Here is a 24,470-nt window from a genome sequence, read left to right as displayed (position 1 = left end):
AAAGTGCAGTATGGAACAACTTCCAAGACTCCAGCAACCTAGCCTGGAGAACTTAGCAATAATTAATGTGCATGTTGTGTACTCTCGCTGAGTTTAAGCTGTAAATATTAATCAAGCTTTGCAAATGTGACAAGTCTAATAGAGGAGCTGTGCTGCATGAGTCTGCTTTATGAAGTTCATGCTTCTTGCTATACTGAACCAATATTCTTGCAAGGATTCTGTCTCGCTGGGCCAGGAGGATGATGATACCGCACTGAACAAAAGCAGCTACTAATGACTTCACAAAGTCTGCCAAAAACCAGTAGGGAAGTACCTGATTATAGATCCGCTCCTGATGTTTCTATGTGCACGTTTTTAGGGAGAATGCTTGAAAACAGTGGTTAAACACTCCATCAGAAGTTAAGCTAAAAGCCAAGAGAATCTATTTATGTGTTTGTTGGCTGGTGAAAGGGAAAACTGATGGGAACAATTTTACCACTTTCAGTTCCTTGGTGCATTCTTGCTGCTCCTAACACGAACTTGTGAACATGTGACTCATTACCAAGTGGTGCAAAACAACAATGAGAACTTACCCATGCTGTAATGTGTTGCATACAAAGCAATTAGTTGAACCTTTAGCAGCTTATGTTTAAACCATCTTTTGTAAGCCTTTTTTCCCCCTTAGTTTCCTATTTTTGCACCTGTGAGAAACTCAGTAATCTCTTCTAAAAAAAGGACCCCTCCTCTTACTTTTTTTTAGTAAACTGCATTATTTGATGCTAATAAGTGTGTACACAGGACCAGCCGTGATATAGGACTAATTGTATCCACTCATTCAGAGATTTTAGGTTAGTTATTTTAGATCTTTTGTAAAGATTTGTCTGCAAAATTACCCGGGAAAGAAGCAATTAGCTTTTAGAATGTACTTCCACAGTAATCTTAAAATGATTACTGTGGTAGTACATTTTGGGCAGGTGGATGTTAACAAAAATGCTCCTTTAATCCAAAATGAATGCAAGATTAAGAAAACTGTTAAATGTTGCTAGTTAATCAGACATTTCCAACACTAATTTCACGCTGAGTGAGAAAAATAAACCCCGTATTTACTGAAATTTAAAAAACACAAAGCAGTAAGGTAGGCAACATCAAAATTCAGCTTACACCTTCTCCACATGTCAATAAAATCACATAAAAAAAACTATAGTACCAATTTCAGAGCACATGTTCGCTGCCTTGGGCGTATTATTAGGATTTTGCAAATAAACTGCACGTAATGCAACACAGCAGGCATCTGTCAGTAGTAGTAGTGACAGATGTTTCACGCCTCAGGTGAGGAGTGGCATATACATGTCCTGCTATTTTTTTTTAATTGCTGCATAATGCATTAGGAGCTGCATTGTAAAACATGTTGTCAGAGACGCGCTCTGATAAATCGTGAAAAGCAACATATGGTTACAGGTGTATTTGCGGTGTACTCATGCATATGTGAAAGAAAAGTTGGATGAAGCCTTTTGTGGACCCAGAGTGAGCTGAGCAGTGTCTAGTAGCAGTGGTTAAAGAATGTAAAAACAGAGAGACCAAGAATGCCTCTAACCAAAACAAACACAAGCAACTTTCATGAGGGAGGCCTGAGGCCCAGACGTCGTCTAATGGGCTCTGTGCTCACTGCTCAATACTATGGGAGCAGATTGGCCTTTGCCATAAAATACCAGAATTGGCAGGTCCACCACTGGTGCCCTGTGCTTTTCACAGATGGGAGCAGATTCACCCTGAGCACATGTGAGCGTCATGGGGGGCAGGGATAGCTCAGTAGGTAGAGTGGTTGCCCCATGATCGGAAGGCCGGGGGTTCGACTCCACCGAATGGCTACCCTGAGGTACCCCTGAGCAAGGTGCCGTCACACTGCTCCCTGGGTGCTGCATTGGTGGCTGCCCACTGCTTCACTGGGTGAATGGGTTAAATGCAGAGGAGTAATTTCCCTACAGGGACTAACACACATGAAAGGGTCTGGAGAAGCAATGGAGAACTTTAATTATGTTGTCGTTGTTCAGCATGCCCAGTTTTTTGTGGATCAGTGATGGTCTGGGGAGGCACATCCATGGAGAGATCCACAGACCTCTACAGGCTAGGCAACGGCACCCTGACTGCTGTCAGGTACCTATTGTCAGACCATATGCTGGTGCTATAGTTGCTGGGTTCCTCCTAGTGCCCGACATGCACAGCCTCATATGGCGAGTATCCAGGCAGTTCCTGGAGAATAAAGGAATTATACCATTGATTTTGCTTGCCTAACATAAATCCAATAGCACAAATCTGGAACATTATGTTTCCATCCAACCAACATTGCCAGGTTGCGCATCAGACTATCCGGAAGCTCAGTGATGCTGTGGTCCAGATCTGGTAGGAGATCATAGGACCACATCATTAGGAACATGCCCATGCATTGTCAGGCATCCATACAAGCACGTGGGGGGCACACAAACTACTGAGTATTATTCTGAGTTGCTGCAATGAAATTTCCCTCTATAGGTTAATACATCACATTTCTATTAAATGATGCAGCATCCTTCTGTTCCTAACACATCCCACCCCATATCAGTATAGATATCCAGCATGTTTTTTCCCATTGAGATCTGATGTGTTTTCAAAGTGTTCCTTTAAATTTTTTCTTTTTTTAAAAAAAAGCCCTAAAATATCCATCTCCTTAAGAAACTTGGCAGCTGAAAAATGTTTAAAAAAAAAAAAGAAAAACCCCAAAGGCACAACAGTCTCTCAAGAGCACACTCCCAGCAGTATAGCAGAAGTTTACTCTGGCCTTCTCATCTTCACTTGTCTCTTTGGTCTCTCTTTGCCGAGTCTCCTGCTATTGCCAGAGCTCACTCCTTCTCTGTGCCAGGCATTCATCCCAAGGAAACAACTCCATGGCCTCCCAACCCTGGGTGCCTTTGCCCATCTTTTTTTCCTTGCTTTGTTGTGGCGCTCTCCTGTCTCCATTTTTAAACAGGGTTGACAGGGCAAGTGTGCCTCATTGCATTCATTTGGTAGATGCTGGTAGGACGTTAGACACCCCAAACAAGTTTCAGAAAACACACAAATATCATACCAAAATAAAAACATGAAAACTATAAAATAATAAAAATCTATTAGCAGTAAAATATTAAGATGTGGCACCAGGTGACACATTTACCAAAACTTGCATCACAGGTTTCTTGGATTGGTTGTTAGTATAATTAACTACATAGGGAACCAGTGCTGAATGTCAAATTACTGTAAAGAAAGATCAAACTAGTTTTTCGCAGCCTTCTTCTTTCTGCTCTGATTGACTCTCTGTTGGAGCTGGCCTCAAGTGGCCATTTGAGGAACTGCAGTTTATCGCAGGGGTCGGGTTCCATACTGTTTTATACTTGACACTGACTATTTTGTAAGAGCCTAATTATATTCAGCTACTCCTTTAATATGTTCAAAACATAGGTTTCTTTTCAGCTCAATGGGAAATGTAGACTGTAGCTCATACAGAAGTTGACCAAATATAAAACATTGACACAATTTATGATCCTGCCACAAACATGCTCGATTTGAATCAGAGATCCCCCGTGGAAAACTACCACTGACTCCCGCTGGCATTTTGCTGGATTATGTTTCATAAACCAAACTAAACTCAACATGATGCAGCAGGCAGAGTCACAGAGATGTGTAGCTGTCTACCACAATGCCATATGTGCGCTTGTGAAAATGAGCATGTACTACAGAGCAGGTGAACTGAATGAACAAAACCTCAAATGTACTCTAACCCACTATCTTAAAGAAACACAATTTTAATGTGTATCACCCCCATGATTACTGGGAATAAATGTTTTACAGCCCACAGTTTAGCAAAACCTTCTTCACTGAGATCCCACAGAGCTCACATCTATAAACAGGAAGAGTGGATCCATGCTCTTTTGTCATTTGTAGGGCATTTCAAATCAACATCACGTGCTATGGTCACTTTTAATTAGAAATTAGCATCAGTTGATCATTTGTTGTCCATCAGAAACAGAGCACATACAACTAGATTTGAATTTTGTCAGAAGCTGATACAGAAAGCTTACCAGGACCTACAATGAAGCAGAATTGCAAATCAGAAATCAGTCCTGTTAGCTCAGAATTTATGCATCTAAAAATAAAAGAAAAGCAAACGGGAACCTAATCAGTGCGTTACTGTAAAGACAGACGATCCTGCTCGCAGCTGGCTGAGCTTGTGAGGCCTTCATCTTGGGCCAAACTGCAATGGAAGCATTTTGGCAGATAGCCGGTGACACAGATACTTTAATGAGATATACACTACTTATTTGTTTTTCCAAAGTCAAACAAAATTAAAACTGCTGTAAAAACTGACCCAGGTGTGCTTGGGTTTACTCATACTGCACTATCCTAATTATTTGGTCCAGACGTCCTGGGTGAGGAAGCTTAGAGACCAGCTAAAAAATTGGTCAGGGATGCAGAGTTAAATATTCTGCATTATTATCTCCATAATAGAGCCAGACTGTGCACAGCTAATTTTCTGTGGTGCTGTTTGTGTTGAGTTAACTTTGAAAGAACTTGTAATGTGAAAGAACTTTTTTAAAAAGATGCATTAGTTAGAATTTGATTCTTTAATAGAGCTTATCATTGTATTATATACAACTGGTGTGCAAAAAATATGAAGTCTTTTATCTAGTACAGAGGACAAGATATGTCTGAGCACTTTTCCTGAGGCAGTCTATTCCCCACTCTTTGTTAGATACACCTTTTCAGCCGCTTGTTAATGCAAGTGTCTAACCAGCCAGTAACATGGGAACAAGTCAAAGCATTTAGTCATGTGAACATTGGCAAGACAAGCTGCTGACTTTCAAACTGAGCATCAGAATGGGGAAGAAAGGTGATTTAAGTGACTTTGAATGTGACATGGTTGTTCATCAAACCAGTCAAAATATTGCCTGGTTTAATGAGTCTCAATTTCTGCTGCAGCATTTGGATGGTGAGGTCAGAATTTTGTGCAAACTACATGATCCATCCTGCCCTGTATCAACAGTTCAGGTTATACTCGAGGATATATGGGAGGGATAATTCACTGGGGCACTTTGGGCTCCTCAGTACCAACTGAATATCATTCAAATGCCACAACATACCTGAGTATTTTTGCTGACTATGTCCATGTCCTTATGACCACAGTGCACCCATCTTCTGAATCTTAGTATAACTAAGTCAAGTTGCTTCCAGCAGGTTAACACACCATGTCACAAAGCTTAAATCATCTCAAACTGGTTTCTTAAACATCTCAGGGAGTTCACTGTACTCAAATGGCTTCCACAGTCACCAGATCCCAGTTCAACAAAGCACTTTTGGGATGTCTTGATGCATTCTCAATCATCCAGGAAAGTAAATCCCCAAAAGTTGATTCTGTTCATCTGGACGTAGCGTTTTGTGGGAGAAACCTGTAATGATCCCATATGTGTCAGGAGTATCGGAGCAGTTGAGATGCATTTTTTCTAAACACCGCGTCTCTGTGGCTTTTAAACCCCAAAACACGCTGTGCCAAAAATTGGTCCACCCCAAGGATCGGATCCCCCGACACAAACAGAGTAACATAGTGTATGCTGTTAAGTGCCAGGAGGATTGCCAGGATTTATACATCGGGGAAACCAAACAACCTCTGGCAAAGCGGATGGCACAACACAGAAGAGCTACCTCGTCAGGCCAGGACTCTGCAGTCTATTCACACCTACAGGCCAGTGGACACTCTTTCAATGATGAGGATGTACACATCCTGGACAGGGAAGAACGCTGGTTTGAGCAGGGAGTCAAGGAGGCCATTTACGTGAAAAGGGAAAGGCCATCTCTGAATCGAGGAGGGGACCTAAGGGTACATCTTTCGCCATCTTACAATGCTGTGATTGCAGCCATTCCCCAACTCTCTGTGAATGGTACTCATGGCCATTGATCAGTATTCTTTGATCAGTGGGTTTTGGTCAGTGGTTGTTGATCAATGGTCATGAGAATTTGCATAATTAAGATTAAGGAACTGACCTCCCAGCCCATTGTTCCTTCAGTGGGCTGGTTTCAGTCATTATGCAAATGTACTGTTTATAAGATTTGGGGAAACCTGCAGTCAGCTGAGACTGAAGAAGTCACTTGGATGAGTGACGAAACGTTTCTCCCACAAAACGCTACGTCCAGATGAACAGAATCAACTTTTGGACACTTTTGGGATGTGGTGGAACAGAAGATTCACATCATGAATGTGGAGCTGATAAATCTGCATGTTTTTATCATGTCAAGATGAACCAACATCAGAGGAATGTTTCTAGCACCGTTTTGAATCTATACCACAAAGAATGAAGGCAGTTCTGAGGGTCCAGCCTGGTACTGGCATAGTTTACCTGATACATAGCACCCACATTTAAACATAGATTTTGTTAACACCTTCAAATTCAAATACGTACATTCACACTGCCAGACATTTCTACGAATCCAGTGAGTCTCTGAGTATACAGCTTTTTGATTCTTCAGACACAATAATAGCACTAATAGCATGACTCTACCCCTTGAATGCATTATGTTGGGAAAAAAAACAATCTTATATAATCACAGTAATCCAACAAATGTCACACGATTTATTCAAAAGCTAAGACTGATCCATTTTCTTTGGTTTGTTCATGTCTTTTAATATGATGTTTTTGTTGGATAAATGTATTTACCTTGTTCAATACTGCCGCAGGTGTCAAAGGTGATCTGACATGACAGCGTCACTTATAATAAAGCTGATGATTGAAGAATGGCAAATTAATTTGACTTGTTATTTTCTGGCCACAGAGACAAATAGCTGGCAGACGCAAACATCACAATGATTGGTAACACTGCACTTCATGCGTTGACCTCTTTAAGTCTAACTTAAGCTCTGTGAAGGGCATTGCATGTGTACAAGGTCATGCATGGTCAGAATTAATCACAGTGAGCAAACAATCTGGCTCGAGAAGCCTCAGCTTGGGCTTTATCTCTGTATACTCATGTTAACACCTTTGTCAACAGTCTACTTTTACAAGCTCTGGCAGGTTTGTTGAGCTTCGGATGAGCTGCCAGATTCCTTATTAAGAGCTCTGCCAGTCTCCTTGAAATAAACAGAATGCTGTAGGCCTTATTTGTTCATTATAAGAACGTGCACAGTCTGTCACATGTGTTGGACCTCCACCACCATGGTTTCATTTTCTTCTTTCACGGTATGTTGGTGTCAGAGTTTTCAGTCTTTATAATCTGTTGATCATATGGCCTGTGCATGACACACAGCCTGTTACTGTAAATGAAGACATGTCTGACATGCTGCAGTTTAATGAATGCTCAGTTTTGCTGCAACAGTATTGAATGTATTCACATTCACCGAATTAAGGTTGCTCACTATAACAATGATAAAAACTTCTCTTTTTTCCACCTCAAAATCATGCTCCATTAACTTCTTAAGAAACAGTGAAGGTCAGACATGTAAACAAGGAGAAGAAAATTTAAGTAGAGAGACACTAACCTCTTTTGTTTAGATATTCTTTCTATGGTTTGAAAATGAACAGTGTGTGCTGCAAATCCTTCGACAATATGTAGCTGAAAAATTTGATCCCGAGGAAAATTATGAATAAATTAAAGAAGAGCGTGATTGCAGATTTGTCTGCTAAAACTGACGACTGATAATGAGTCCGCAAAAAGGGTTACATTTCACACATTTAGACAATTAATGAGTTCAGGTTTTTTTGTGTTCACACAGAATTAGTTTAATCTAATAATAAGCTTTTGTTGAAGATCTGATTACATTCAGTCCTAACTATGCAAATCACAGAGTGGGTAAATGATGTCTTGTAATATCCTCATGACTAAATGTGATGTGATCCATAAGCCTGCCCTGTAGGTAGGAAAGGGCTAAACTCCACGTCAGGGGTATTGAAGCTGTGCCTCTGGCTCCTTTGTCCACCCGCCCATGACAAAAAAAACAGATGACTTTGAAAATAGAAATAAAAAATTGCATTTTTAAATCATTTTTATATTTATTTAACATTGTTGTAAATGATTACTTGCATTCTCCAATTGTAAAAATGTGCAGTCAATTTTCTTCAGGTAAAGTGTGGTTCACAGGTTATAGTATTCATAAATAGTCCAGTGCAGAGTGATCACATGTGGTAAGAGTTTGATAATTTACACTGATTATTAGTGATAAAAGGCTAAAAAAAAATATCTGCCCATGATTTCATTTATTAAGCGAAAAAACCTACCTGGCCCTATTTCAAAAAGCGATTGCCCCCTAAACATAATAACTGCTGATGCCACCCTTGGCAGCAAAAACTGTAATCAAGCATGTGATAACTGGCAATGAGTCACATTATTGTGGAGGAATTTTGGCCCACTCTTCTTTGCCGAATTGCTTTAATTCAGCCACATTGGAGGGCTTTCCAACATTAGGAGCCTGTTTACGGTCATACCAGAGCATCTCAATGTGATTTGAGTCTGATATCTGTCTAGGCCACTCAAAAAAACTTAATTCTGGATTTGTTTTTGAAATTTTTTGGTTCATTGTCCAGCTGCATAAGCCAAGTGAGCTTGAGCTTCAGGCACAAACTGGTAGATGGACATTCTCCTTTAGGAGTAGAGAGCAGAATTCATGGTTCCATCACCAAGAAGCAAAGCAGCCCCAGACACTACCATCACACTACCACAGAGTTTTTTTATGAAAAGCTCTGTTAGTTTTGCAGCAGATGTAACGGGTCTAAAACCTTCCAAAGAAATTCAGCTTTTATCTCATCAGTACACAGAACATTTTCACCAAAGTCTTGGGGAACATCAAGATGTTTTTTGGCAAATGTGAGATGAGCCTTTGTGTTCTTTTTGGTCAGCAGTGGTTTTCTCCTTGGAACTCTCCCATAGATGCCATTCATGCCCAGTCAGTTTCTTATTGCTGAGGAAAAGAGGCCTGCAGCTCTTTAGATGTTTTTCCCTGCTCTTTTGTGACCTCCTGGATGAGTCATTGATGCGCTCTTGGAGTATTTTTGGCAGACCCACCAATCCTAGGAAGGTTCACCACTGTTTTCTCCATTTGTGGATAATTGCTCTCACCATTGTTCACTTGAGTCCCAAAACCTTAGAAAAGGATTGTAACCTTTTATGGACTGATAGATGTCAATGCATTTGTTTCTAAGCCTGTTCTTGAGGGGTTTTTTTTAAATCATGACATCATGTGTTTCTTTTTGAGGACTTTAAGCCTACTTCACTTTGTCAGACAGGTTCTGTTTAAGTTATTTCTTGATTCAGCTGCTCAGCTTTCCAAAAAAAAATCACCATTAATTCATGATTTATCAAGGAGAAGGGAAGGGATGCAATTTCCTTTTTACACAGGGCCACATAAATTTGAACATCTTTTTCCCCCTTAATAAATAAAATCATGATTTAAAACGTGCATTTTGTTTTTATTCGGGTTATCAGTGTCTAATATTAAAATTTGTTGGAATGTGAAGTGTGACAAATGTGCACAAAAAATATCAATAGGCTAATAGGCTGTGTCAAATCTAGAATAACTCTTTGGGGTGTCTATACAATGGACACCACAAATTGGCTCTTTCAAGAGTAAAAGTTGAAATTGCTGCTCATAGTAACATACATTGGGTTTAAATGTTTGTTCGAGAGGACGTATTTTTCTTGGGGCTCTCCTTTTAGTCTGTGACACCAGATCATGCAGTCATAATGTGCTGTCATAAGCAGTGACAGCCAAAGAAATCTGTTGCTGCCTTGGTGTCATTATAGAAACATTTCGCCCATGGTAGCGAATCCTGTGGACTTGGTTTAAGTGTTTCGGAAAAAAAAAAACACGCCTGTTTATCTGTCACCAGTGACAAGATAATGAATGCTGTTTTGTCCACTCCCTTATCTGCTGTGTAGCGATCCATATCATGTTGATAGCGGGCTGAGAAAAATGGTTCAGAATCGCAAGATAACGATATTCCACGCAAAGTTGTTGAAAGTGTCAATTACAGTCTGTGTGCAGACAAATCAAGGGCTATTTTTGTATTGCATTAAAGTGAGAAAAATATTTGTCTGATTTAATTTTCCGTTTCTGTCCTCCTCGTCCAACATCAAGATAAATCTTGCCCTAACTTTGTTGGTTAGACACCTTTTCTTTTTTCTGGCCATCTGGGAAGTTAACACTAGTCTTCGAAACCTAAACAGGAAAATAGTTTTTCTTCTTTCCCCAACAAACCCGCGGCTCCTTTGAGAAATATTTATTGCCTTTTTCTCCACCACTAATCTTTCCTCTGCGTTTTGAGTCAAACCATAACCAAAAGATAGCATTCTTCACTGGCTAGTCACTGCTCAGCAAAGCCACAAGCTCCCCTTGGGTGTCGAGATAATTTTAATTTGATGACATTTGCTGCTGTTGCAAGCATCTGTTGCAGTCAGAAGACAAATGACCTTCTCTGTTTTGTTTTCTTACGAGACGTGCTGCATTTTGTTTCCACAGGATTACAATGACGAGATCAGACAGGAACAACTCCGAGAGTTATCCCTGTTGAACGGCTCTGACGAGTCAAGCAGAGGGAGGAGTGTTCAAGGGAGGTGTCTACGACCAACAACCGCAATAACCACAAGGTAAAGTATTAATTACACTCACAAGCCCACATAAATACCTAATATTTATACAGACACTTCTCATCCTAATTATTAGTTTATTTAAATGATTTTTTACTTTTGGTGTTTTATCATTTTTACTGGTGTGTTTCTTGTGTGATATTTAAAACTTTTTCATTTTATTTCTACTCTTTTATGAATTCACTTGCTTACATCTGTGCAAAAGCCAAACTCACATTTCATTTCTTTATATTCTGAACTGTATTTTTTTAAGTCTTCTTAAACGATACTTTTATGTTTGAAGGTCTTTCCGAGTTTTTCCTTTGGACACTGGCTGGTTTATTACCAGTTTTTAAGTGCAGTCTTTGTACTTGACCACTTGTTTGTTAGGCCACTTAATACTGACCTATGGAGCATTCAAGCGTAAAAAAATCACCCTAACCAGCCTCATGTTTACACAAGAAACAATTCTAAATTGCTTCAGGCACTTTTTACTTTGTAACTTCTTGGCTGCTGCAAAAACTTCTTTAGATGAATATGTCTGTGAAGGTTCTCAGTCATCCAGGTCATCGTAGTCTAAGGAGCTTGGAAAGAAAAGCAACTTTAAGAAGTCCAGACGCTTTTCTTTCCAAGCTCCTTAGACTTCTTTAGATGAAGTATCCAAAAATACTTGAATTTACCATGAATGGCATAAAATAGTATTTTTGTACCAACAAAGTGATTCCTTAAGAGCTTGTTGCTGAAAACTTGGTATATCTACAGCAACAGTATCTCAAAGTCGTGTCTTTAAGAAATAGCAAAAAATCCAGCAAAGATGGAGTGCAGGACCTGAAATATGCATCTACTGTTCGCTGAAACCTCATTAGAAATCATCACCATGGAAGCACAGCTGTCAAAAACCCATTCTTAAACAAGGGAAACGGGAAGAAAAGGCTGAGGTATGAAAAATTACACAACAACTAAATTTAAAAAAGTCTTTTGGTACTCCATATTCCATATCCATAGTCTATATTCTTCTGTAAAACATGACAGGGGCTCTGTCATGGTTTAAGGCTGGTTTAAGAAAAACAAGATCTCTCATGTTTAATAGTCAATGCAATAAAAATGTGTAATTTTATGCATTTGCAGGCAATCCAGAGCCTAGCACCTAACCTGCTCTGAATGACAAAATAAATGTGTTAAAAAATAACAATGAGGCACCCACCTTCATGGTGAATTTTGACATTAATTGGTTCACCTGTACATGTTTCTCTATTTTATGCAAACCAGTTGTGAGTATTCCTAATCACATTGTATTTAATAGTTTTTAATGGTTTCTTTTCATTTTTTTAAATTTAAAATGTGACTTGTTTTCCATGTAGCTCCTGTAGGCCAGCCTATGCAGAAACAATAAATGCTACAGAGCATTTCATTGGATCAGAAATTCACGCATCCCTCTATAAGTCTCCTTTTGAGTTATTTATTTATCTAATTGTTGAGCAAACTGACCATAATCTATGTGAGCTATGGAAGTCCCTCTGGAATAACCAGGTAGAGTGTGCCATGAAAGCCTGGCCTATTTCTGGCAGCACATCCATATGAGCAAAATCCACCAGCAACATTGGGATGCTCCCAATTTAAAGTCACCACCAGTACCACCACTTTCTTTTCCAGATTTTCCCCTTATGCTGCAATGATAAGCGATTTTTGTAAATCTCCATTAAAAATATGCACCAGTAATTCCCATTTGAGTGTCTGTATTTTTGGATCACAATAGGTTGCCAGCTTGTGAAGAATAAGCTGGAGGAAGACAAATTGCCATACCCTAGCTGTATCATGCTGTAAAAATGTAAGTTAGCAGAAAATAGGTATCTTTGCAATGTTAAATCCTCCCTGCAGTCCCTACACCGAGCATGAAGTCGAGCTGCTAGATAGTCAGACTTTTATATAAAGAAACAACCTACCTTAAATTCCTCATGTCTGCCCCAGCCCTTTGGCCCTTGCTCTCCACTGGTGCATGTCAAGTAACAACTTGCTGTATTTGAAAACTATACCTGTCTGCCTGCAGCCTGACATTAATCAGCGGTTTCAGGCAGATGTGTTGTCGCGCAAACGGAGACATGACACCGCTCTGTCACATTTTTGAAATAACCATGTTGCATCCCACAGGCATGTTTGCAGAGCAGACAAAACACAAAGTGACACTCGTCACCCTTCTGATCATAACAAGATCTACCCCAGTGCTGTGTTTATCTTATGTTTCACCTGAGCACAGTGTAAGGCAACCACCAGCTGTGGCAGCGTGGACGTATGCAGCACTAAAAAGGATTTAAATATAGTTTGAGGGTTTTTTTTCTTCTTAATTCCACTTTCCCACTTAATTTACTGTGGCTTATTTATGAGTGTTGTACAGCAAGGTTCTTAGGGCAATGTTGAGGCCATGTTTGTTTGCTTTTTTTGCTTTACCAGGGGCCACAGAGGCGCGGGAAGGAGCGCGGCAACACCTCGGGGGACAGCGACAGCAGCACACAGCAAACTTCCCACGACAGTTTTGACGAGGGAGGTACAAGTCCCGAGAGCCAGAGGGGCAGCAGCAGCAAGTGTCGGATACAGGCCCCCGCTGTTAGCAGTCACACATGAATCATATGACGACTACGTAAGTCCAATCCTCTTTGCACACACTGAAAAGTATAACTGATAGTAATTTTACTTGAAGTGTGTGTAAATCAGACTTGATTTACTTCCCTTTCATGTAATCTGGATGAGTCGTGCTTTACATGGAAAGGTAGGGCATTCTGGGACATCTTTAAAAAGTAGGACAAGCAAGTATTACATTGTACATTTGCCTATTTTAAGTGTTAAAAACTTGCAGAAGAATAGTGATGGTTTTGTATCACTGAGTTTGACATAGTTGCAGGCAGTGATCGGTTTCCCTTTATCTCGTCCCTTTAAAAGCACAACACATTTTCCAAACTTATGATAACTAATGATAATTTGTCACACTAACTTAATAAAATGGGGTTTTTTTTATTGTGTTCAAAGTAAGATTAACCTGTAATCAAAGTTTTCAAAGAAAAGGAGGCAAGAACCTGAACACATTTTGCTTGCTTTTCACCATTGCCTCAGTTCTGCCACACAGGCAAGTCATGCTTTGACCTGACCAAAAAAAAAGCCTTAAATCGAGTATCTTTAACTGTGTAGCCTGATTTATTTTTGGCTGGCTCGGGTTAAGCCATCATAGACTGTGCTGAGGTTTGATATGTCTCAGCTTTAAGCTCTGTTTATAGTGACAAACCTTCATCCTCATACCCAGACACTATTTTTGACTGCTGTGCACAGCTTTTTAATATGGTAATTTGGGTGTTTATTGCTTACCCTGTTTTTAATTTGATGTATTTATTTATTTGTAATGAGATATTTTTAAAAAAAAAGGATTCTGAAAGCGTTATCGGCCCTCTTTGAGAGCCACTGTATTAGATAAGTATTTTTGCACCACTTGCACATACATTTATGCAGTACTTTAACTACAGACTGTTTGAGGAACAGCCCCGTTTAGGTAGTGTAGTATCCCAAGTTTCCATGTACATCCATGTAGATGAGGAATCTGACCTGGAATCTGAGAAATGATTAGCAAACAGACCAGCTTACATATTGCTTAATGACACATATGGAAAACACAGGCTATTTGAAAATAATTACTGGTGTTATTGGTTTGGAGTTTAATTAAAAAAACATTAATGTGAGCTATGGGAACTCTCTTTGTCTCCTTAACCCTGTGTCATATTAGACACGTGAGTTTTTGTGCATCAGCAGTGTGATATTTCGCTGTTTTTGCCCCGAAAAACCCTAAACAAGCAAAACCAGCACATTTAATGCAATAATTATAGCAAACATGATACAAATAAAACACTAAATTATTTTTTTATATGCCCTAAGGTTCAATAAACACTCCACTTTTTAAAAAATTCTAATTTTCTGACAATTATTTCACAGTTCAGGCTTTGCAGGGTTAAGTAAATTGTGCTGTAAATGTAAGAGAACATTGTACAGTGGGTTATCAGAAACCCATGAAGCTCTGCATTGAGGATACAGTCGCCGCACTATCAGCTTGTGAAGAGAAAATGCTGCATTTAAAGGCATAATCAGTGCCTTGACCGGCGTTCTGTAAAATCTTTTATATCACTTCATATAATGCCATGTTCTGTATCCAAAAAAGAAATAAATCTTCAAGGCTTCAGTTTAAAAGTATGTTGTCTTCAGATATCACAAATTTCTCAAGGTCATTTTTCAAAAGACTACACAAGGTGAGCTGTAATTTTCATCCAAATGAAAAAAGGCAACACTTTTACCAGCCTATTTCCTCAGAGCCTTCCTGCTAAGAAAAGCCCCCATGTGTGCAGGCAATTGAAGATTGGGCTGTCTGCATGGGGAAATGCACAAGCGCAGTCTCATTACCAAACCAAATTGAGTTCTGATGTAGAGCCTGTGTATTTCTGTGGAGTGAAGAAGCGGGGCATTTCTTCTCTTTGTAATTGGAGGTTGGAAAGGAGGGTGGGAGCACAGAGACTAGGGGATTATGGAAAGATGAGTTTGTCCTGAACATTCTCTTCGCTCATATCTCGCTTTGCTATTTTTTTCTACTACATTACGCAATTTTCCTTAAGCATGTTTCCAGATTGCAGCAAGACCTTTTTATGCAGGTCCTGGCTTTTTTTTATTATTATCATTTTCTTCCTTCAATGAGTGTACATGATGCTGTACGACTTCTTGTTATTTCGCTGCAAGAAGCCTGCAAAGAACAATCTATTGAAACACGACAATATATCAGCAGCAGTTGCTGTGATTTTGTTGCTACACCTTGTATTTGTCTTTAGGAAAATATAGCGTGTATGAGTATTGTGTAATTTCTCCGGAGACTGTTGATTGATGGACTCTGTCAAACTGTCAGTCTGTCTCATAAATGCGATACTGTGAGAAAGTCCATAATTGTACCTAATCGAGGGTGGTATTGATTTATAACTTCAAAGAAAGCACAAGGAAGCTGGCGGTTATCGTGTATCATTGTTTGCTTTATAATTTATGAACATCGTGCTTTCTCTCTATCTTTCTCCCACAAATCTCACCTTGCTGTATCCTTTACACCAGCACTCTTTCCTCCTTCCTGCCAGACCAAAGCTCTTTGTGAACCGATTCCAGTTAGTGATGCTACAATTTTCACATCATCAGTCAAAGCCAGAGATACGTGCTCCTTCATTAACATAACCATGCTGAATGGCTTTTTTTAAAAGTCATATAGGCAGCACACAGTGGGAGATCTGCTTCAGATGTGTTATCATTATTGGAAATACGCTTTTAGGAGCATCGGGATGATCACGGTGAAGTCTCTGGACTATTACCTGCACCTATTCTTACTTTGGCGCCTCCGGAAATCATGGACGTTGCATTAGGGAGCTCGGAGGATGCTGAGTTCTTACGTGCAGCTCTATCAAGTATATACTTATACTCACAAACACTATATTAGTAGACAGCGATAGGTAATCCCAGTCAAAAAAAATGACTTTTTTCCACTTTAATTTATGGCTAAGCATCCAAAAAGTTACCCTGGATATTTTTGAGACGCTTTGAAAGGTTCACACCTTTCTAAAAAATTTGATTTGGCAGGATGACAAGTACTAAACCAACTACTCTGTTGCTGTCTTCTCCACGTGTACACTAGGAGCCAGGGATCTCCGAGGCTTGCACACCTACTCTGTTGTTATCTCCTGGGAAGGAGTTAGAAATTAATTGGTCATTTTTTTAAATCTCTCCTTTAAAATAATATGAAAACTCTGCCAGCACAGTGGTGCAGTGGTTAGCAGCATTGCCTCCCAGCAAGAAGGTCTTGGTTTGGAATCTGGGTAGTCCAGACATGCAATTAGTGGGTTAGGTTTAAATCTAAATTGGTCATAGGTGTGAATGTGAGTGCAAATGGTTGTCTCTTGTGTTAGCCCTGGCACAGCATGGAGACCTTTCCTCCTTTCGCCCTATAAGGTAGACAGATCTACATATGCTCCAGCCCCTCTCACAACCCTGAATTGGATAACTAGAAAAACATGGACCAATGGATGAAATCAAGCCTTCATACAGTAAACATAAAGGTTTATCCGACAAAAAAGTTACCTAACTCTTTGATGATAACTCAATCTTTTTTTTCCTGCAGCAGTGAAATTTACAATTTTCATTTTAGCTTCTGCTTTTACACAGTCACGACAAGTTATTAATATCACTGCGCTTCTGGTAGAAACCAATTTGCATAGCAGTGCTTATTAATAACCAGCACATACACGTGTCTATATGTATGCATTGTGTAGTTTAGAGTCAGTGTGTTGTGTGCCGAATGAATGACAGAGTGCCGTTTTCTCCTTCATTTGAGGTGAAACTCCCGTAAACCTTTCTGCTGTTGTACGGGTCATCATGTAACGGGGGCTCCTCTGGAGACTATCGTGATGAATGGACTCTGTCACGCTGTCAGTGTCGTAAAACTAATACAGTGACAGTGACCATTATTGTCCCTTTTAAATGATGGCAACAATTCAGAAGTGAAGTGGATTACAGTGCTCTGCCATGGAGCGAGTTGGGGGGGGGCGGCTGGGTGGGGGTGTCAGTCTAGACATTGAGTCCGCGGAACACGTTTAAACGGTGTTTCTAACAGATTCTTCACGTGCTGACATTTGAAACGCTCCTAATCCAGAGATGATGACAGCCAGGCTTTCACTTTTGAGACAATGTATTAACATATTGCAGATGAAGTGCACCCAGAACATCTGCTGTGTGTCTGGTGCAGATCTCTGTGTACTACAGTGAAGCGCCGCTAGGCTTTTTGCATCATTTCAGATAAACCGATAAGCCCTTTAGTAAAACTTTAATCTGTTTGCAATCACTAGGCCATCATTTTGGTCCTTTAAGGTTTGGTGTTCCTTATATTTTTAGTAAGATTATAAAAAAACACCCATAATACACTCAACCTAAGTAGGGGTTTTTTCGCTTTCAGTTTTTCATCTATACCTTGATACATTTTAATAAACAGAGGAAAATAATTTAAAATGTAAACAGTTAATGCTGGGTTAACCTTTTCTCAGTTTGTCTGATAGATATTTGTCATGTTTATTAATAATGTATCTAAGCAATCAGCAGCCGGTCTGCATGAAGCTGCTGCAAAATGAGTCTCCCTTCTACCATATTTTAATGTGAAAGTGCTCAAAATCCAGATCTGTTATCCAGGGAAAGAAGCCTGTTTTTCAGTGATAAGGTATCTACAGTTCCAGCGAGCAGCCACTGTCTTCAGTGTCAGTTTGTATTTTTGATTGTTTTACAGTTGTTCCAGACAAAATGTCTTTTCCCCATCGAGGTTTTGGAGTACAGTGGGATGTGGCTTTTTTTTTTCTTTTTCCCAACCATGTAGGCTGCTTTTGATGATTTTGTTTTAAGGATTTTTTTTTTTCATGTTTTCCACAAAGCACAGTTGGGATTGCTCTTATTATTAAATGTATTGTAGTCACACCACAGGAGCTTCTTCTCCCTACTGGGCTCTTACAGTATCTGATCTGATGTGCCAACACTTTTCTGACTACGTGTTTTTGGCATTGTGGGATTTAAAGCTTTGAATCCTGGAAGATCGTCTAGATTTCCCCTCTTTTGAGACATTAATAAGAAAATTACTCATCTCAGAAATGTCATTGTAGGTGTTGCACTGAGGTTTGTAATTTAAGTCGCTGCTGAAGTGCTAAAATTACCATTAATAGCCATTACCTGCTGGCATTGGTGGAAGTATTAAGGAATGAATTTTACTGATCCCCTAGAAAGAGCAGTAGAGAAACATTACACTGTAATCTGTATAAGTTACTCCATGTGAAAAGTGCAGATGGAGAGCAGAGGAAGATTAAAGATGTGATGAATGGAATTTTGTATAGACTGGGACCATGGCCTTAGTTAAAGATCAGATCCCATCTAGATCAAATCTTATCTTTTAATGTCAGGGCTGATGACAGAAGAGAGGAGTCTGAGAGTGATACAGTGTTTCGTCCCTGACAGCAGACCATGAATTGTACAAATTGCTGGTAAAAATTGAAACGCATTGCTCGGTTTTTTAAACCTGAGCCCTGCAACCATACCGAGGCAGCGCGGGAAATGCCATAATGTGATTAAACACAGAGCTTTGGGAGGCTTTGAAGAAAAAAACTCTAATCTATCAACTGTGGAAAAAAAGCAAAAGGACACCCTTTTGAAAAGGGGGGAAAAATTCTCGCCGTATCATCTAGTGCATGAACATAAAAGATGTCTAAGATTTGTAAGGTTCTGTGTATTGCTTAAAGGAGGACAGTTTTCTAAGGGCACCATTGTGGGTGGGATGCACATCTGCTATAATTGCTTCATAACAATAGGTTCAGATACAGTGCTGAGTTCACATTTGTTATATTAATTATGGAAATTCTTCATGCAGAACTCTCCTGTTCATTAAAACAGATGTATGACACATTTCCTCTGGATTATTAAGTAGAGGTAAAGACTCAGGTAGAATGCATTATAGCCTCAGTTGTATCATCAGGGACTTAAGCTACCTGTGAGGGTAGACGCAGACAAACATTTTTAAAGTGGAAAATGTCTGTTGTATTTATTTATTGTCTTCTTGAGCATCCCTAAACCTAGAGCGATTGCTTAATGTCCCTAAAGTAATCAAGGTTTGATCTCATCATAATTATTCAATGTAGTAAATATTATCATCCTATCAAATTTGCCATGGCACAATTTCAAGAGTAGCGTTCGGAAGTAAACTTGTATTTTAAGTGCGTTAGGAACAACAAATGTGCATGCTGATTGAATTTGCACAGGTAGAAAGCAGCGAGCAGCAACATCTATTCAGTGAGACAAAAGGCTGCAAATCTCATTTCCCCCCACATTCCTGCCACGTGGAGAGGCATTCACAGGCTGCTCCCTATGAAGATCAGTCACTGTCAGGGGACATACAGGTTGTCAATTGATAATGAAGCACAGTGCTAAGGGCCTTTAGGTTCTCGCTGTCCTAATTACACTGAGCGAGAACTCTCCAGCCTTGTGTTAACATTTGATTTATGTCCTCTGCCTTGTTGAAAAGGAGCAGTGTTAATTGTTTTTACAGATGAACGTCAAACGAGAGGAATCAAGCCTCATTAATTAGAGGGAGCACTATTTACACATAGTACCTCTTCAGATCTGCATGTTTTGTTCATGAAACTAACGCTAAGGTCAGGAGTACTCGAAGAAAGGAAAGGGTAAACGTTTTATAATTTTTTCTTTGAGTTTTGAATCACCGATTGCTGCATATCCCCTGTGATGCTTTTATTGCCAATTCTGTCATTTGAAACATACAGATATAGTTTAGCTTTAAAAAGAAATGTCTTACGACAAGGTTAACCTACCTTTTTCTGCAGCTTTCCAACTGTATCTCATTGTGTTCCTCAGTGGATAGACTTCTCTGGGTTGTCATCACACAGTGCAATTGTAAGCGCTAGTATAATCCATCATAAACACAACTTCAGATGCCACGACAAAACTGCTCCTTCATGACTCATGAACAGTCATAACATTTCTGTTTGCACATAAAAGATGGAGGTGGCTACTATAATCTCACCATCGGTTTGTGAACTACCATTTTAAAGGCTGAAGTTGAGCTTTTCAGTCTTTGCCATTTTGCTCATGAGTAAGCGGTGGATCATACTTAGAAATGGAGGAAGCTGCATGCTTGTATAGTAGAAACCTGTCAATCACAAGGTAGCCACACGATAACTGCTACTTTCCCTTTTTAAATAAAAGTCTTATTTGTAAAATAAACGTCCTGCTGTATTAAATAAGACTTCAAAGTAACAGCAGAAACCATTAACTCAAAGGTCATTTTCTCAAAAGATTCTGGACAACTCTTTTTTGTAACTAAAAGAGTCAACCCCTGTTGTTATTAGAAAATGTGGCTGACTTAATATGTCACCTTGGACACAATATCCATCTTTTTTTTTATATCTGCTTATAAAAAGTTAGCGAATGGTATGCTGAGGTGAAGTTAAGTTCCTTATTGCTACATTACTACTGTTAATATAAGACATTTTAACGACATCAGCTGGTTAACAGAGCATGCTAATGTTTTAGTGGTGGCATCCATTGATTAATTCAATATAAATTTCACTGTATTATTTTTGTTTTTGATGTGAACAGATAAAAAGAAACTGCTCTTAAATTAAGTGCTTCTTCTAGAGGTTTTAGAGGATCCACAGCAACAAACACAAAGACTTAGATTTTGTAATTTATAGTAAGATACAAAGTCTTGAGTTAACCTTCACTTATTTGCATTTTGCTAGAAAAATGGGAAGTAGGTGGAGCAAGTTACTGAAATGTGCAAACACACATTGAAACACACTATATAAGGCGAGAATAGAGTTTGTACAACTCTAATGAGCTTGAAAGTCAATATTTGGTATCACCACCTTTGTACTTCAACGCAGTCTGAAGGAAGGCTTTCTTGTCATTTCTTTAAGTGGTCTTCAGGAATAGTTCTTTAGGCTTTAGGCCTTGAAGGACGTTCAAAGCTCATCTTTGGATGTCACATACCTTATGTTCCGTTATCTGTCAAGATGATCCCACACCGCTTCAGTAATGTTGAGGTCCGGGCTCTGGGGAGGCCAGTCCACGACTGATAGTTTCATTGTGTGATTTTCTGCAGATATACCTTTTTGCATTGGCTTTGTATGCAGGGAAAAGGAGACAAATGCAGGCTAGAATAAACTAAAAAAAGCAACCTTTATTTGGTGGTTTACTGAAGTTCATGAGCATAATTCAAAATCAGCAAGATTCAAAGTCAGAAGACAGAAGGGAACAAACACAAGGGAACAAATACTGGGATGACAAACAGGAAAGATGAACAGCCACTCTGACAACAACTGAATGAGAGACTGAAGCTATACATACGCATGAGGTAATTAGGGAGAATGGAAATGTCAACAACAACAAAACTAAGCTAAAACTAATTATGAAAATACTAAAGGAAGTAAAACTAGACACTATAGAAAAGACCAACAGCTATCAAAATAAAACAGGAAGTAAGACTCAACTAAACAGGGAAACAGATGAACTTGAACAAGGCAAAAGACAAACACATAAACAACACTGACAGAGGGACAGAAAGGGAACAGAGGGAAACTAACCGAAAACAAACGCCACAAACTCATCAGTAACTTAAACTAACAAGAACTAAGGACTCAACATATAAAGGAATCCCATTGGAATCCCAACTTAAAGCAGCAAAACAAAGATGAAAAGAACTCACAAAGAAGCCAAAAATAAATCCTACTCAAAACACAACAGTGAACTCACAAAAACTCAAACCCCTCGGTCCAGGACCCAGGGACCATGACAATGAATACTCGCCTTCTGGTGAGCCGAGCACGCACACATCTATCTTGTAAACAAGTAGCCTCAACAGTAAATTGGGCTGTGGGATGTTAGGATGAATTCTCCCTCTGTATCATTTATTGATTTTATATTTCTCTTTTTTTGTATCAGTAACAGTGACACAAGTCTTTTTATCCTTAAAATAAATGTACTGCAAGTTTTCCATGACTTTACATTTCAGCAATGACGGAAGTCTTTTTAAATGATTATTTCACAGCTGACTGAAAATAATCCCCTCTTATATTTGTGGTCCAGTGTGAAGATTTTTTTTTTTCCGTGTGGGATTGCTAACAAAATGGTTAATTACTTAGATATGCACGTCTCTGACTCTCTGCCTTTGTAAGGAAAGACTCATGCAAGAAAAAAGAGAAGTATAGGATCCCCAGAACAACTTAATCCCTGACATAATCCCTAACTTTAATTTAGTCAAATTCGTGTTCACACAAATAAAGCCACACAGGAACCAGAGGACTTTGAATCAGCATTTCCCGACAGGAGATGGAGAGTGTGTACTAGTGCTTTGAATGTAATTTCTTTTGTATAGCTGTACTTGATGTCCTTCACGCTGATAGCTATGCTTTTGTGACAGAGAGCATTACCAGAAGCAGCCACACCTAATACAAGATGCAATTACTCCATTACATAGACTGTATATGTTCTTTTTTTACAGGCAGACTTGGAGGAATATTGAGCTATGAAGCTCCCGTCCGCCATCAACCAGTTTCACTGAAGCTTTCAACACATTTTATTCTGCTGATTTAAAATCCATTCAGCCTTTAAAAGGAACTGAACACTTGCATGTATCATAGTAAAGCTTGATTCGAAATAGCAAGCTTGGAAAGGATTAGAAGAGATTAGATCATGATGAAAAAGAAGCGTAAGCACTTTAAACTCCACTAAACCTCTTTAAATGAGCATGATCCAACAATTACAAAAAGAGACAATACCTTAGTCTACTGTTCTGCACACCCTTTGGCCTTACTCCAGTTTCAGGTTATGCTGTTTACATGAACCTTTGGTCTGCTGGGTCTGATTATCCCTGCCGTCATGAATAAACCATACAGCAGAATAGTGTGCTTTCTTCAGGCGGATCATTTAACATAAAGGTGTTAGTTTGGTTTCAGAAGTGGGAAGTGATCCGCAGCTCCCCAAAAGGTGAACGCTATTTCAGATTTCACTTTAACAAATAAAATATGACATCGCTTCTTTTTATAAATCATAATCAACTTAAAAGCATCATTTTCTATCGACCAGACTGACGCGATTAACAATAAACAGTCGATGCAGGTCCCTCGTGAATATTGACTGACATTATGTTCTTGCGGGGATTAGAGGGGGTGTTAGAAATAAAATAATTGTGTGAGGATGATATCTGCAGCAGCTATTACAGTTCCTGGAATTAAAGAAAGTGAAGATATTCTCTGTTGTGGACCAGTCAGTATACCGTGACTCATTGCTTTTGTTTTGTTCCTCATGCTTTAATTCAGCCATATAAACATGTACATAGCAGTCAAACTCACACAGATGCCAACATCATATGATTGCCAAGTGGTTTAGAGGGCACTGGGGAGCAGAAAGGCATGGGTTCCATACTTAGGAGCACTGTGTGCTTCATGTCATTCTTTTATGACTTTCTTTAGCAGTGTGTCGATGCAAGAAAAGCAATAAATAAATCAAATCTAGTAAAACACAGAATGATAAATAGTGTGTTTATGTTTTTTTTAGTATCTTTGGTGCAGACTGACTTGTTTTTACCAGAGAGAAACACTGAAAAGTTGTTCCAATAGCTTGGTGTTATGCTCCATGGGCACCTGGAAAGTGTTCGATAAAGGGATTTTTCTGAAAATCTATTAAAAATCCTTGCAGTAATGTATTAGAAGACATAAATCCTTACATTTCTCCACAATTCTGTTTTTAAGAAATAAAATGATTATTATTTTGTTAGCTGATGTGATTAGATGACATGAAATCAGGATGCTTGTGGTTGCTGTCTGGTAAGGACAAGCCAGATTTTGCAGAATCTGCCACCTGATGCACTCTGGCATCTCCTGCAATTCAACGCTCTGTTGCCCACACCAAATCAGCTCCAGTTCTCTTCTGTGTTTTTCAGCTTTTGGGAACAAACTTGTGAAGCAGCACCAGATGTTTAGCAGTTTTATAATAGTTTAATAATAAAACACAGAATTAATAGTCAAGATAGTCAAGAAATAGTCTTATGTACTTCATTTAGCTACCTTCTCCAAAACATTTGCAAGCATCAGTCAGAATTTCTGCACTGACATGCACATTTTTCCATCAAATTTTATATATTTTATGCAGGAGGTGACATATGCAATGCTTCTAAACCACGCTCCTCATGCTTCACAATAAATAATGCCCCGTCTTTAAGGGCACAGCACCTTATCTTTCAGTGATGTTCACTTCCAGCTTATAACTATAAA

The 24,470-nt window shown here is 39.2% G+C and overlaps 1 protein-coding gene across 3 annotated transcripts in view; it reads left to right on the top strand.

Moving 5' to 3' along the window:
* The window catches only part of khdrbs2 (KH domain containing, RNA binding, signal transduction associated 2), a 71,884-nt gene that overhangs the window by 30,543 nt on the left and 16,871 nt on the right, over positions 1-24,470 (top strand). For all 3 annotated transcript variants that reach the window (XR_010095402.1, XR_010095401.1, XM_063491655.1), the window contains exons 5-6: positions 10,490-10,617; positions 13,045-13,231. Coding sequence is in view for 1 of the 3 variants with exons in the window: in XM_063491655.1 (XP_063347725.1) it covers positions 10,490-10,617; positions 13,045-13,231 (315 nt within the window). In the remaining 2 variants the exon portion in view is untranslated. The remainder of the gene's footprint in view (positions 1-10,489; positions 10,618-13,044; positions 13,232-24,470) is intronic.

The sequence above is a fragment of the Pelmatolapia mariae genome, linkage group LG13 (assembly GCF_036321145.2).
Source record: "Pelmatolapia mariae isolate MD_Pm_ZW linkage group LG13, Pm_UMD_F_2, whole genome shotgun sequence".
NCBI classification, from domain to species: domain Eukaryota; kingdom Metazoa; phylum Chordata; class Actinopteri; order Cichliformes; family Cichlidae; genus Pelmatolapia; species Pelmatolapia mariae.
Note: the sequence above shows the minus strand (reverse complement) of the source record. Positions and strands in the feature narration are given on the sequence as shown.